The following is a 16,822-nucleotide window of genomic DNA, read 5'->3' as shown; positions in this document are numbered from 1 at the left end:
TGAGGAAAAGCAGGAGCTGAGACAAAACACTGGTTGACTTGAACAAATAAGACGAACTGGCACAGACAGACAGAAAACACAGGTATATACAGTGCCTTGCGAAAGTATTCGGCCCCCTTGAACTTTGCGACCTTTTGCCACATTTCAGGCTTCAAACATAAAGATATAAAACTGTATATTTTTGTGAAGAATCAACAACAAGTGGGACACAATCATGAAGTCGAACGACATTTATTGGATATTTCAAACTTATTTAACAAATCAAAAACTGAAAAATTGGGCGTGCAAAATTATTCAGCCCCCTTAAGTTAATACTTTGACAAGCACAAGGACAAGTTAAACAGATCAGGGCGTGACAATTGTAGTAGTTCACTGGAGACCCCGGGGCCATGCTCTACTGGACAGCAGGTGGGCAGTGTGGAAAGTACCCTGTGTGATCTCTGTGGGCTCTAGTACTCTAGTGGTGTCAGCAAAGTCACAAATCCGGTGAGACAAAGGATCATGAAAGAGAGTTACCTGGGTCTATGTATTTAACTGGATTGTGACTGACGCCGCCCCGGTTAGAGGGGAATAAAGCAGCCCAAGTGTTTATTTAGCTTTATTTCAACACACTGAGGAAGATGAACATGGGGATGTACACTACCGGTCCAAAGTTTTAGAACACCTATTCGTTCAAGGGTTTTCCTTTATTTTGACTATTTTCTACATTGTAGAATAATAGTGAAGACATCAAAACTATGAAATAACACATATGGAATCATGTAGTAACCAAAAAAGTGTTAAACAAATAAAATATATTTTACATTTCAGATCCTCAAATAGCCACCCTTTGCCTTGATGACAGCTTTGCACACTCTTGGCATTCTCTCAACCAGCTTCACCTGGAATCATTTTCCAATGGTCTTGAAGGAGTTCCCACTCTGCGGTCCGACTCATCCCAAACCATCTCAATTTGGTTGAGGTCAGGGGATTGTGGAGGCCAGGTCATCTAATGGAGCACTCCATCTCTTTCCATCTCTCCATCTGAATACCTAGGATAGGATAAAGTAATCCTTCTCACCCCCCCTTAAAAGATTTAGATGCACTATTGTAAAGTGGCTGTTCCACTGGATGTCATAAGCTCTGGATAAGAGCGTCTGCTAAATGACTTAAATGTAAATGTAATGTCTTTCCTTCTTGGCAAAATAACCCTTACAGAGCCTGGAGGTGTGTTGGGTCATTGTCCTGTTGGAAAAACAAATGATAGTCCCACTAAGCCCAAACCAGATGGGATGGTAAATCACTGCAGACTGCTGTGGTAGCCATGCTGGTTAAGTGTGCCTTGAATTCTAAATAAATCACTGGCAGTGTCAACAGAAAAGCACCTCCATACCATAACACCTCCTCCTCCATGCTTTATGGTGGAAAATACACACACAAGATCATGCGTTCACACACACCGCGTCTCACATTGACACGGCAGTTGGAACCAAACATTTCCACCTAATGCCCATTGCTCGTGTTTCTTGGCCCAAGCAAGTCTCTTCTTATTATTGGTGTCCTTTAGTAGTGGTTTCTTTGCAGCAATTTGACCATGAAGACCTAATTCACACAGTCTCCTCTGAACAGTTGATGTTGAGATGTGTGTCTTACTTGAACTCTGTGAAGCATTTATTTGGGCTGCAATTTCTAGGCTGGTAACTCTAACTTATCCTCTGCAGTAGAGGTAACTCTGGGTCTTCCATTCCTGTGGCGGTCCTCATGAGAGCCAGTTTCATCATAGCGCTTGAAATTTTCTGAATTGACTGACATTCATGTCTTAAAGTAATGATGGACTGTCATTTGAGCCATAATATGGACTTAGTATTTTACCAAATAAGGCTATCTTCTGTATACCCCCTACCTTGTCACAACACAACTGATTGGCTCAAATGCATTAAGAAGGAATCAAAGTCCACAAATTAACTTTAAAGAAGGCACACCTGTTAATCATTCTTAAATGGAAGACATTTGGAACCACCAAGACTCTTCCAGGAGCTGGCTGCCTGGCCTTACTGAGCAATCGGGGGAGAAGGGCCTTGGTTTAGGGAGGTGACCAAGAACCCATTGGTCACTCTAACAAAGCTCCAGAGTTCCTCTGTGGATATGGGACAACCATCTCTGCAGCACTCCACCAATCAGGTATTTATGGTAGAGTGGCCAGACGGAAGGCATATGACAGCCCACTTGGACTTTGCCAAAAGGTACCTAAAGGAATCTCAGACCATGAGAAACAAGATTCTCCGGTCTGATGAAAATAAGATTGAACTCTTTGGCCTTAAATGCCAAGCGTCACTTCTGGAGGAAACCTGGCACCATGCCTATGGTGAAGCATGGTGGTGGCAGCATCATGGTGTGGGGATATTTTTCAGTGGCAGGGACTGGGAGACTAGTCAGGATCGAGGGAAAGATGAACGGAGCATTGTATAGAGAGATCCTTGATGAAAACCTGCTCCAAGGAGCTCAGGACCTAAGACTGGGGCGAAGGTTCACCTTCCAACAGGACAACGAGCCTAAGCACACAGCCAAGACAATGCAGGAGTGGCCCAGACAGAGCCTGCACTTGAATCAGATTGAACATCTCTGGAGAGATCTGAAAATAGCTGTGCAGCGACGCTGTCCATCCAACCTGGCAGAGCTTGAGAGGATGTGCATAGAAGAATGGGAGAAACTCCCCAAATAAAGGTGTGCCAAGCTTGTAGCGCCATACCCAAGAAGACTCAAGGCTGTAACCAATGCCAAAGGTGCTTCAACAAAGTACTGACTAAAGGGTCTGAATACTTATGTAAATATAATTATTTTGTGTAGATTAATGAGGGGGAAAAAAAACAATTTAATACATTTTAGAATAAGGCTGTAACGCAACTAAATGTGAAAAAGTCAATCCATTCCGAATGCAATGTAAATCTGACAAGACCTGAAAATTGGTTGTCTAGCAATGATCATCAAACAATTTGACAGAGCTAGAAGAATTTTGAAAACAATAATAGGCAAATGTTGCACAATCCAGGTGTGAAAAGCTCTTAGAGGCTTACCCAGAAAGACTCACAGCTGTAATCGCTGCCAATGGTGATTCTAACCTGTATTGACTCAGGAGGTTTAATACTTATCTAATCAAGATATACATGGTGTACAAAACATTAGGAACACCTTCTGAATGGCACACATACATAATCCGTGTCTCAATCGTCTCACTGCTTAAAATCCTTCTTTAACATGTGTCCTCCCCTTCATCTACACTGATTGAAGTGGATTTAACAGGTGACATCAATAAGGGATCATATCTTTCACCTGGATTCACCTGGTCAGTCTATGTCATGGAATGAGCAGCTGTTCCTAATTTTTTTGTACACTCAGTGTATAAATGTTTTATTTTTCATTAAATATTTTTTCCTATTCAAATGTTGTTCCACTTTGTCAGTACGGAGTATTTTGTGTAGATCGTTAAGAAAAAATGTATAATTAAATCCATTTGAATCCCACTTTGCAAAACAACAAAATGTGGAAAAAGTAATGGGGTGTGAATACTTTCTGAAGGTGCAGTATGTACTGTATATTCCTAATAACTTATGCACATACTGGCCCCATTCAGGTTCATCCTCCTATTCATATATATATATTTTTTTACGATTCTTTAAAAGTACGAGAATAGCTACCAAGTGGGCCCATGGGGGTTAAGAAACATCGTCCATTTGGCCCCCAAAACAGCAACAGCAAAAGGCAACAGGAAGAATACCAGGCCTGCTCAGCTGTCTCAGTCAGGCCAAGGCCAAAGATAATTGCGGCAGTGACCTTTTTCTGTGGCCCTTAACTCGCTCTTTTCACATTCCAGGGCAATCTGAATTGTCCCACGGTTTGCGTCCAAAATGCCACACTATTCCCTATGTAGTGCACTACTTTTGACCATAGGGATCTGGTAAAAGGTAGTGCACTACATAGAGAATATGGTGCCATTTGGGACGCATCCTCATGTTGTAATAATAATAACAACAGGAAACACTGGAAACTTCCCCCCTTGTCCTCAGAATATCCCAACCGTCATTATCTACCCGCTGGGGCTCCTTTCTGTGTGGTGGTGGGGGGTGGAGGATGTAAAGTCAAGTACATAAATAATATTGTGTGAGTACAAGGCAAAAAGTATCTGTCTGTGGATTGTGACTGATGTACATTTGAGGATTGTGTATTCTGATTATTTACATAACATTGGCACTTATCTGTCTTCATAAATGAATAATAGTGTGACATATTGCAGAATGAAATATATATGCTGTGTTGTTGCTCGAGGTCACCTGTATTTAGCTCTGATGATGCAGTTTTGGTCACCATATTGTAACAACCTTAATCAGAGAACAGTCAATGTGAAAATGATTCAGTTTCGGTCTTGACTATGTATGATGACTATGAATCTATTTTAAATAATATTTTTCTTTCGAATGTTCAGAGACAAGAAAATTATGTACTTTTTACTTAAATAAAATAAAATAATATTGTATTGTATATACACATGGTTAGCAGATGTTATTGCGAGTGTAGCGAAATGCTTGTGCTTCTTATTCCGACAGTGCAGCGATATCTAACATGCAATCTAACAATTCCACAACAACTACCTAATACACATAAATCTGAGTAAAGGAATGGAATAAGAATATATACATATAAATATATGGATGAGCAATGACAGAGCGGCATAGGCAAGATGCAACAGATGGTATACAGTATATACATATGAGATGAGTGATGCAAGATATGTAAACATTATGAAAGTGCATTATAAAAGTGACTAGTGATCCATTTATTAAAGTGGCAAATGATTTCAAGTCTGTATGTAGGCAGCAGCCTCACTGTGTTAGGGATGGCTGTTGTAACAGTCTGATGGCCTTGAGATAGAAGCTGTTTTTCAGTCTCTCGGTCCCAGCACCTGTACTGACCTCACCTTCTGGATGGTAGCGGGGTGAACAGGCAGTGGCTCAGGTAGTTGTTGTCCTTGAGGATCTTTTTGGCCTTCCTGTGACATTGGGTGCTGTAGGTGACCTGGAGGGTAGGTAGTTTGCCCCCGGTGATGCATTGTGCACCACCCTCTGGAGAGCCTTTGCGGTTGTGGGCGGTGCAGTTGACGTGCCAGGCGGTGAAACAACCCAACAGGATGCTCTCAATTGTGCATCTGTAAAAGTTTGTGAGGGTTTTAGGTGACAAGACAAATTTCCTCCACCTTCTGAGGTTGAAGAGGCAATGTTGCGCCTTCTTCACCATAATGTCTGTGTGGGTGGACCATTTCTGTTTGTCTGTGATATGTACGCCAAGGAACTTAAAACTCTCCCCTGTCTCCACTGCTGTCCTATCAATGTGGATAGGGGGGTGCTCCCTCTACTGTTTCCTGATGTCCACAATTATCTCCTTTGATTTGTTGACGTTGAGTGAGAGGTTGTTTTTCTGACATTACACTCCGAGTGCCCTCACCTCCTCCCTGTAGGCTGTCTTGTTGTTGTTGGTAATCAAGCCCACTATTGTTGTGTCGTCTGCAAACTTGATGATTGAGTTGGAAGTGTGCATGGCCACGCAGTCATGGGTGAACAGGGAGTACAGAAGGGGGCTAGAAGTGTGGGGGGGGGGCCGTCAGGAAGTCCAGGACCCAATTACACAGGGCGGAGTTGAGGCCCAGGGCCTCAATCTGAAAGATGAGCTTGGAGGGTGCTATGGTGTTGAATGCTGAGCTTTAGTCAATGAATAGCATTCTTACATAGGTATTCCTCTTGTCCAGATGGACTGGGGCAGTGTGCAGTGTGATGGCGATTGCGTCATCTCTGGACCTTTTAGGGCGGTAAGCAAATTGAAGTGGGCCTAGGGTGACAGGTAAGGTGGATGTGATATGACCCTTGACTCGTCTCTCAAAGCACTTCATGATGACAGAAGTGAGTGCTACGAGGCGATAGTCATTTAGTTCAGTTACCTTTGCCTTCTTGGGTACAGGAACAATGGCGGCCATCTTGAAGCATGTGGGGACAGCAGACTGGGATAGGGAGAGATTGAATACGTCTGTAAACACCAGCCAGCTGGTCTGCGCATGCTCTGAGCACACAGCTAGGGATGCCGTCTGGGCCGGCAGCCCTGCAAGGGTTAACACGTTTAAATGTCTTACGTCAGCCACGGAGAAGGAGATCCCACAGTCCTTGGTAGTGGGCCGCGTATGTGGCACTGTATTATCCTCAAAGCAGGCAAAGATGCTGTTTAGTTTGTCTGGAAGCAAGACATTGGTGTCCGTGACGTGTCATTGTCTGTAGACCCTGCCACATACGTCTAGTGTCTGAGCCGTTGAATTACATACATTTTCCCTGACACTTGTACTGGTTACATTTTGAATGCTTAGCAGGACAGAAATGGACCAATTCATGCACTTGTCAAGAGAACATCCCTGGTCATCTCTACTGCCTCTTATCCGGCGACTCACTAAACACAAATGCTTTGTTTCTGAATGATGTCTGAGTGTTGAAGTGTGCCCCTGGCTATCCATAAATAAAAAAAAACACGAACAACAGCAAGGAGTCATCATGCCAGGTAGTCCTGAGGCATGGTCCTAGGGCTTAGGTCCTCAGAGAGAGAGAGAAAGAAAGAGAGAATTAGAAAGAGCATACTTAAATTCACACAGGACACCGGATAAGACAGGATAAGTACTCCAGATATAACAAACTGACCCTAGCCCCCCGACACATAAACTACCGCAGCATAAATACTGGAGGCTGAGACAGGAGGGGTCAGGAGACACTGTGGCCCCATCCGATGATAGCCCCGGACAGGGTCAAACAGGAAGGATATAACCTCACCCACTTTGCCAAAGCACAGCCCCCACACCACTAGAGGGATACCTTCAACCACCAACTTACCATCCTGAGACAAGGCCGAGTATAGCCTACAAAGATCTCCGCCACGGCACAACCCAAGGGGGGAGTGCTAACCCAGACAGGAAGATCACATCAGTGACTCAACCCACTCAAGTGACGCACCCCTCCTAGGGACGGCATGAAAGAGCACCAGTAAGCCAGTGTCTCAGCCCCTGTAATAGGGTTAGAGGCAGAGAATCCCAGTGGAAAGAGGGGAACTGGCCAGGCAGAGACAGCAAGGGAGGTTCGTTGCTCCAGAGCCTTTCCGTTCACCGAGTTTGCGTCTCTCACATGGGTAGGCAGACCATTCCATAAAAATGGAGCTCTATAGGAGAAAGCCCTGCCTCCAGCTGTTTGCTTCGAAATTCTAGGGACAATTAGGAGGCCTGCGTCTTGCGACCGTAGCGTACATGTAGGTATGTACGGCAGGACCAAATCAGAGAGATAGGTAGGAGCAAGTCCATGTAATGCTTTGTAGGTTAGCAGTAAAACCTTGAAATCAGCCCTTGCCTTGACAGGAAGCCAATGTAGGGAGGCTAGCACTGGAGTAATATGATCACATTTTTTGGTTCTAGTCAGGATTCTAGCAGCCGTATTTAGCACTAACTGAAGTTTATTTAGTGCTTTATCCGGGTAGCCGGAAAGTAGAGCATTGCAGTAGTCTAACCTGTAACGGCTCTCTTCTATCTCCTCCTCTGACGAAGAGGTAGAAAAAGGATCGGACCAAAATGCAGCGTGATGATGATTCATGATTTTTTAATGAAGGGAAAACTATACATACAGAAACTACAAAAACAACGAAATGAAATAACGAAAACCGAAACAGCCCTATCTGGTGCAAACACAAAGACAGGAACAATCACCCACGAAACACTCACAGAATATGGCTGCCTAAATATGGTTCCCAATCAGAGACAACGATAATCACCTGACTCTGATTGAGAACCGCCTCAGGCAGCCATAGACTACGTAGACACCCCACAAAACTCCACAAAAACACACCACAATAACCCATGTCACACCATGGCCTGACCAAATAAAGAAAGAAAACACAAAATACTAAGACCAAGGCGTGACATAACCTAGAAGTAACAAAAGCATGGGTTAATTTTGCTGCATCATTTTTGGACAGAAAGTTTCAGATTTTTGCAATGTTACGTAGATGGAAAAAAGCTGTCCTTGAAACAGTCTTGATATGTTCGTCAAAAGAGAGATCAGGGTCCAGAGTAACACCGAGGTCCTTTACAGTTTTATTTGAGACGACTGTACAACCATTAAGATTAATTGTCAGATTCAACAGAAGATCTCTTTGTTTCTTGAGACCTCGAACAAACATCGCTGTTTTGTCCGAGTTTAAAAGTAGAAAGTTTGCAGCCATCCACTTCCTTATGTCTGAAACACAGGCTTCTAGCGAGGGAAATTTTGGGGCTTCACCATGTTTCATTGAAATGTACAGCTGTGTGTCATCCGCATAGCAGTGAAAGTTAACATTATGTTTTCGAATGACATCCCCAAGAGGTAAAATATATAGTATAAACAATAGTGGTCCTAAAACGGAACCTTGAGGAACACCGAAATGTACAGTTGATTTGTAAGAGGACAAGCCATTCACAGAGACAAACTGATATATTTCCAATAGATAAGATCTAAACTTGGCCAGAACTTGTCCGTGTAGACCAATTTGGGTTTCCAATCTCTCCAAAAGAATGTGGTGATCGATGGTATCAAAAGCAGCACTAAGGTCTAGGAGCACGAGGACAGATGCAGAGCCTCGGTCTGATGCCATTAAAAGGACATTTACCACCTTCACAAGTGCAGCCTCAGTGCTATGATGGAGTCTAAAACCAGACTGAAGCATTTCATATACATTGTTTGTCTTCAGGAACGCAGTAAGTTGCTGCGCAACAGCCTTTTCTAAAATTTTTGAGAGGAATGGAAGATTCGACATAGGCCAATATTTTTTTTTATTTTCTGGGTGAAGGTTTGGCTTTTTCAAGAGAGGCTTTATTACTGCCACTTTTAGTGAGTTTGGTACACATCCGGTGGATAGAGAGAAGTTTATTATGTTCAACATAAGAGGGCCAAGCACAGGAAGCAGCTCTTTCAGTAGTTTAGTTGGAATAGGGTCCAGTATGCAGCTTAGAGGCCATGATTATTTTCATCATTGTGTCAAGAGATACAGTACTAAGACACATGAGTGTCTCTCTCGATCCTAGGTCCTGGCAGAGTTGTGCAGACTCAGGACATCTGAGCTTTGAAGGAATACGCAGATTTAAAGAGGAGTCCGTAATTTGATTTCTAATAATCTAATAATAATAATAATGCTGAAGTGCGTTCTGAGCCCTCTTCTGTACTCCCTATTCACCCACGACTGTGTGGCCATGCACGCCTCCAACTCAATCATCAAGTTTGCGGACGACACTACAGTGGTAGGCTTGATTACCAACAAAGACGAGACGGCCTACAGGGAGGAGGTGAGGGCCCTCGGAGTGTGGTGTCAGGAAAATAACCTCACACTCAATGTCAACAAAACAAAGGAGATGATTGTGGACTTCAGGAAACAGCAGAGGGAGCACCCCCCTATCCACATCGATGGAACAGTAGTGGAGAGGGTAGTTCCTCGGCGTACACTTCCTCGGCGTACACATCACGGACAAACTGAATTGGTCCACCCACACAGACAGCGTCATGAAGAAGGCGCAGCAGTGCCTCTTCAACCTCAGGAGGCTGAAGAAATTTGGCTTGTCACCAAAAGCACTCTTCTACAGATGCACAATCGAGAGCATGTATCACCGCCTGGTATGGCAACTGCTCCGCCCACAACCGTAAGGCTCTCCAGAGGGTAGTGAGGTCTGCACAACGCATCACGGGGGCAAACTTCCTGCCCTCCAGGACACCTACACCACCCGATGTCACAGGAAGGCCATAAAGATCATCAAAGACAACAACCACCCGAGCCACTGCCTGTTCACCCCGCTATCATCCAGATGGCGAGGTCAGTACAGGTGCATCAAAGCGGGGACCGAGAGACTGAAAAACAGCTTCTATCTTAAGGTCATCAGACTGTTAAACAGTCAGCTAACATTGAGTGGCTGCTGCCAACACACTGACTCAACTCCAGAAAATTGGAAATTGATGGAAATTGATGTAAAAATATATCACTCGCCACTTTAAACAATGCTACTTAATAATGTTTACATACCCTGCATTATTCATCTCATATGTATATACTGTACTATATATCATCTACTGCATCTTTATGTAATACATGTATCACTAGCCACTTTAAACTATGCCACTTTGTTTACATACCTTACATTACTCATCTCATATGTATATACTGTACTCGATACCATCTACTGCATCTTGCCTATGCCGTTTTGTACCATCACTCATTCATATATCTTTATGTACATATTCTTTATCCCTTTACACTTGTGTGTATAAGGTAGTAGTTTTGGAATTGTTAGGTTAGATTACTCGTTGGTTATTACTGCATTGTCGGAATTAGAAGCACAAGCATTTTGCTACACTCGCATTAACATCTGCTAACCATGTGTATGTGACAAATCAAATTTGATTTGAAGTGAAAGCCATCCTCTCTTGGAGAATGCTGCTTTTTAGTTCGCTTTGCGACAGTATCAAAAATAAATGTTGGATTGTTCTTATTTTCCTCAATTAAGTTGGGAAAATAGGATGATCGAGCAGCAGTGAGGGCTCTTCGATACTGCACGGTACTGTCTTTCCAAGCTAGTCGGAAGACTTCCAGTTTGGTGTGGCGCCATTTCCGTTCCAATTTTCTGGAAATTTGCTTCAGAGTTCGGGTATTTTCTGTATATACCAGGGAGCTAGTTTCTTATGAGAAATGTTTTTAGGGGTGTAACTGCATTTAGGGTATTGTGCAAGGTTAAATTGAGTTCCTCAGTTAGGTGGTTAACTGATTTTTGTCCTCTGACGTCCTTGGGTAGGCAGAGGGAGTCTGGAAGGGCATCAAGGAATCTTTGTGTTGTCTGTGAATTTATAGCACGACTTTTGATGTTCCTTGGTTGGGGTCTGAACAGATTATTTGTTGCAATTGCAAACGTAATAAAATGGTTGTCCGATAGTCCAGGATTATGAGGAAAAACATTAAGATCCACAACATTTATTCAACGGGACAAAACTAGGTCCAGAGTATGACTGTGACAGTGAGTAGGTCCAAAGACATGTTGGACAAAACCCACTGAGTCGATGATGGCTCCGAAAGCCTTTTGGAGTGGGTCTGTGGACTTTTCCATGTGAATATTAAAGTCACCAAAAATTATAATATTATCTGCTATGACTACAAGGTCCGATAGGAATTCAGGGAACTCAATGAGGAACGCTGTATATGGCCCGGGAGGCCTGTGAACAGTAGCTATAAAAAGTGATTGAGTAGGCTGCATAGATTTCATGACTTGAAGCTCAAAAGACGAAAACGTATTTTTGTTTTGTAAATTGAATTTTGCTATCGTAAATGTTAGCAACACCTCCGCCTTTGTGGGATGCACGGGGATATGGTCACTAGTGTAACCAGGAGGTGAGGCCTCATTTAACACAGTAAATTCATCAGGCTTAAGCAATGTTTCAGTCAGGCCAATCACATCAAGATTATGATCAGTGATTAGTTCATTGACTATAATTGCCTTTGAAGTAAGGGATCTAACATTAAGTAGCCCTATTTTGAGATGTGAGGTATCACGATCTCTTTCAATAATGACAGGAATGGAGGAGGACTTTATCCTAGTGAGATTGCTTGGCGAACACCTCCATGTTTAGTTTTTCCCAACCCAGGTCGAGGCACAGACACGGTCTCAATGGGGATAGCTGATCTGACTACACTGACTGTGCTAGTGGCAGACTCTACTAAGCTGGCAGGCTGGCTAACAGCGTGCTGCCTGGCCTGCACCCTATTTCATTGTGGAGCTAGAGGAGTTAGAGCCCTGTCTATGGTGGTAGATAAGATGAGAACATCCCTCCAGCTAGGATGATACTTACGTAAGTATATTTTTGCAATTACATTTACTTTTGATACCTAAGTATATTTATAACCAAATACTGTTAGACTTTTACTCAAGTAGTATGTTATTGGGTGTCTTTCACTTTTACTTGAGTTATTTCCTATTACATTTACATTTACATTTAAGTCATTTAGCAGACGCTCTTATCCAGAGCGACTTACAAATTAAAGGTAGCTTTACTTTTACTCAAGTATGACAATTGGGAACTTTTTCCACTACTGCAATTCCATGTAGTCGTAACTATCTGTGGAACTCAGGTGTAACGGGTGTCTTTTGCTATACGTTTTCTCTGCATAAAATCCGTTTATATAAAGTGAAATGTCTATTTTCAGTCGTAGTGGCTACAACAACTATAACACACCTATCACAATAAATACCACAACTCAAACACATTTTAATTTAACTTGCGCTTGCCTACCACTAGATGGCGCAAATGGTCCAGTAAATTATCAAACAAACTGCATACCCAAACAGCATCAGTGAAAACAGTGAGAACTTGTTTACCTAAATCAGCTTGACCTGTGATGTAACAGATTGCTTCATTTGATTATAGTAATGTTGAAAACAGATTGGTTTCAGTGTCATGAGATACACAAATGACACATTTTCTAAAACATGATTAAGAAAGGACTAATGTAAAAGGGAACAATACCAGTTCCTTTCAAATATTTCTTCCCGCAGTTACTTTCAGCTGTGAAAGGCTATTCCATAAATTACGTTTGAGTTTTCTGTGAAATGTAAGATCATTTTGGCCTATGTGTAAAAACATTTGACTGGTTTTCAAAAGAAAATCTGTTCACTCAACAGAAAATTTGAGTTTGTTCAGTAAACATTTGATGAGCTATTCAGAGATAGAGATTCTTTAACAAACGGTCAAATGTGGGCTACTGTAAATGATGTTAACTTACACTGTGTCTACGGCTATATTATTTTCTTGACCACAATACAAATGTGGGTCTTCCAAATGAGCCAAGTCACGTTTTGGTTAGCCTAGACATGAATAACCCTGCGGATTGTGGTCTGAGTAAAGTTTAAATTAAAACATGTTAGGAGCGGTAATAAAGGCTGTAAAAGTAGCTTATTAGACACAGATATTCGATCATTCACGTTACAAATGGAATAATTTGATTTCATACCGAATAATAATCATTATTGATTGACGATTTCAAAACTCAATAAACGTTCTTTACCTTTCTTACACTTTCGGTTTAGGCTCCTTCAAGTCCTTCCATAACTTCCAGAGTTTATCCTAAGATGGTCAGAAAAATACATGAATAGTACCCTCAATAAATATATGTAATTATAAGGACATCATTGGATAGCTTCTTCATAAAACAAAAGTTCATACTTCATACTCGTACTCAAAAGTTTGGTTTCAAAGCGGTTTTGCCTGCCTGCACGTCCTGTAGCCATGCTTCATTTCATCAAATGTATGTTCTGATCTGAAAGCAGCTTTCATGGCCTGCCACAGAGGTTATAGACTATTTGAAATGATTTAGATATGTTCTTAACCTCACATATTCCAAGTATTTAAGAGGTTGGTACGATTCCATCTACTCATAGGTATATCCTCGAGGGAAATAAGTCCAAATTAATTTCTATGGACAAGGTAGCCACTCTCTCTGGGTAAAGCCACCGTATTTTGAAGGCAACCACCGACCAGCCTCTCAGTTTGAAGCTTGGCAAGGCTATGCGTCTTTGGATAACACTTTGGACAAACTCTATACGACTTTCATGCTATATTTAAATCCCTTCTACTCCAATCTTTATTTAAAGTTGACCTGATAACATTAATACTCTGTTGGATACGGACTCGAAAGTTAAACTGTTTACAGACTAAACTGTAGACTAACTACAACGTAATTAAAGAAATTCGTAATGTTATGCACGGTCGGCGAGGGAGCTTTAATCCCCAATAACTAGTAAACTGAACTTGATAGGCTATAGTTCAGTCACTGTCTTTTGACACATACAAGTACAGATAGTAATTTATTTGCAAGCTTTCACTACACAATGCTGTCCATGTCCCCAATGCCCCAAACCATCCATGTTTATATTAGAACTGAGGCCTGTGTTTGATGTGCGCTTAATTGCGCCCATTCTTCACACTTCTACTGTCATATTGGACAAAAGGTCTGTCAATCAATTCTGCGAAGGAGTGTCAAATTCTGACACACAACCTCCAAGAAAATAATTTTAGTGTTATTATAAACCTGAAAAAAAGTGAATAGCTTAATTGTTAGACTACTTTTATTTGGGTGGAAAATGGACAGCTGTTTCTATTCATGGTCAGTTATTTGCCTATTTATAGCCTATCGTTTGTTAATATTTATATGTATTCTTTAAATAAACCTAAGGCATGCTAGTCATTTCCACAACAAAACGTCCAGCTGAGCACCAGATAATACAACCCTTATATGCGATTGAATATCTGCTGTTTTTTCAGTTCTCAAACGCCCCCACCTGGTTCTCCACTTGATGTGGCCCATTCCAATACGTGACCAGTTATGGCCACCACTACTTCCGGGTTTGCACAAATTGATCAAAGCTACCCTCTCTGCGTTATGCGCCCTACAACAACAACACACACACACGCGCGCATTTGGAGAACCAAGCACGGCATTCACATTGCACATCGGGATCTAACAACATACGGACGGACAGTGGACTGCCCCTTTAAGAAAAACTAAGTCAGAAAATATCACCCCTCCTCCTTCAGATCTCCACTTGGATGGTATTGCATCAAAGAAAACCTTCACTGGAGTTGCAAGTGATCGAGGAGACGATGGGGACTGTTTTTGAACATCTCTACATGAATATCTGAAGCATTCAAAGTGAAGGAAGAGCGCGACGAGTCATCATTAATTAAGCAACTTGACAACCTCGATGTTGATTGACAGCTTGCTTGTTGAGCGAGACTAGAGTCTCAATGTTTTTTTTCTGTAAGGGGCATTTTACACCAGTCTCAAGCGTGAAGTCGTAGCCAGTGTCGCTTGTTTATGAACGGTCTCCAGGAGAAAGCGAAGGAGCGCTATACTGGATTGTGGTGTTTTTGTCTTTAGCTGGACTTATGCTGACGGTCTGGCAACCATCCTCTCTGGAGAGACGACCACTGTATTCCTAATCTTGCAATTGGAGTTAGGTCTTTGTTTTTCCTCAGCCCTGGCCTCGTAGAAGACGTTTAGAGTCCGATTGGAATCGGCTAGAGTGACAGGCCGATGGCGCAACGGGTGCGTATTGACATAACTTTTAGCAATGGCAATAAAGCTACAATTGAGACGTGGCTGATTACTGTGCGCAATTTTTCATTTGTATGGCACAACAAGCAGGCAGCTATGCAATAAGATGATGTTTGGTAGAGCTATAAGTTGTCAAATATACTTATGCTACATGCTAGCCTACTATTCAGCATTTGAGCGTGTGTGAGTAGAATAAACAATTGCATTTTCATATTGTCTAAAGAACTACAGACTGCAGACTTCATCACATAATTAATTTTACCCCACTATTATGACATGTGTTTGATATTCTGCCTTTTTCATAAACGCCGCATCGGTCTTTGGGGGTCCAGTGTTTAATGTAGGCTATAACCAAGTTGTTACACATCAACTTAAACGATTTACAAAAAACATGATGTAAGTTTGGTAAGAAGAACATGGACGACATTTCACAAATATTTTGTGTGTATTAAATTTCAGTCTGTACAGATATGATAATTATGTAGAGAATGTTCGCTTTGGGTTTTAGTTTGTTGATATCTGTCCTTTTCAACGTTTCATAATATTTATACATTCTTATCTGATATAAGACATCCAAATAAATTCATTCAACATTTAGAATAAGACATATGTGATTACGTTCTCAAAATATACTCGAAATAGTTTAGATAGGCTAATTGTTCATGCATGTCTACGTGGCCTATCTAAAATGTATCTGTCATTTTTTTTGTTTCTTTAAACTATTAGTTTTGTCAAGATAAACAAAACAATATTTGATTTCTTTGAAATATCAGCAAGAATACAGACAGAAAAGTGTATACATTTGTGATATTGTTTTGTCTAAGCAAGACCCTGCAGTTCTAATTGCCTGAAAGAATTAAGCAGACCCAAAACGTTTGAAAGTTTTAGACATATAAAAGTCAACTGCTTTTTCAGAACTTTTTAAAATGTTAATGATCCAACGTAATCCACAAACAATGAACATTTTCCATTGATTCTCAATTAGGTGATCAACATAGGCTTTTATTACCACTAAACATACGATAGGCTACTATTAGCGCCATATACCTAACACATTAGCACTTATTTTCTATACTAATTTTGTAGGGCTAGACTTATTTGCTATTATTAGTATAGACAGCCAACAACATAATTTAAGCTATTTTACTATTGTTGTTAATATACTTTTCTTGTTATTAGTCTTTATATTTCGTTTTTATTGTCAGTATTATTACATGATTACTTTTACTTTAGCTATTATCAACACAGGCCTTCATTCAACACCAGGAGAGGTAGCACACCGGTGTCAATGGTTATTATTTTAGAATATTCTCTATCTTTCACTTTTGACAGTATGAAGACCTTCCCCACTATGGAATGGACGGAGTAGGGCTGCCCTCGACTATGTACGGGGACTCTCATGCAGCGCGCTCCATGCAGGCGGTTCACCTGAACCACGGGCCCCAGTTCCACTCGCACCAGTACCCGCACTCAACACACGCCAGTGCCATACCGCCCAGTATGGGCTCCTCTGTCAACGACGCAATAAAAAGAGACAAAGATGCCATTTACGGGTACGTTTATTTTACTGCCAACGTAAAGTGTACAGCCATTGGGGAAATCAAGCACCACAAATGTGAGCGATGAAAGTTTAAGAGAGAGGGAGGCTTTG

At 41.6% G+C, this 16,822-nt stretch overlaps 1 protein-coding gene across 2 annotated transcripts in view; it reads left to right on the top strand.

Annotated features, from left to right (window-relative positions):
- Positions 1 to 14,510: 14,510 nt before the first annotated feature.
- Positions 14,511 to 16,822, top strand: part of LOC118389160 (homeobox protein Meis1-like) — a 38,649-nt gene continuing 36,337 nt past the window's right edge. For both annotated transcript variants that reach the window (XM_052527472.1, XM_052527471.1), the window contains exons 1-2: positions 14,511 to 15,162; positions 16,504 to 16,724. In XM_052527472.1, the coding sequence (XP_052383432.1) occupies positions 15,151 to 15,162; positions 16,504 to 16,724 (233 nt within the window). In that variant the 5' untranslated portion in view covers positions 14,511 to 15,150. The remainder of the gene's footprint in view (positions 15,163 to 16,503; positions 16,725 to 16,822) is intronic.

The sequence above is a fragment of the Oncorhynchus keta genome, chromosome 10 (assembly GCF_023373465.1).
Source record: "Oncorhynchus keta strain PuntledgeMale-10-30-2019 chromosome 10, Oket_V2, whole genome shotgun sequence".
Lineage (NCBI taxonomy): Eukaryota > Metazoa > Chordata > Actinopteri > Salmoniformes > Salmonidae > Oncorhynchus > Oncorhynchus keta.
The sequence above is the reverse complement of the archived record's forward strand: the minus strand, read 5'-3'. Positions and strand labels throughout refer to the sequence as shown.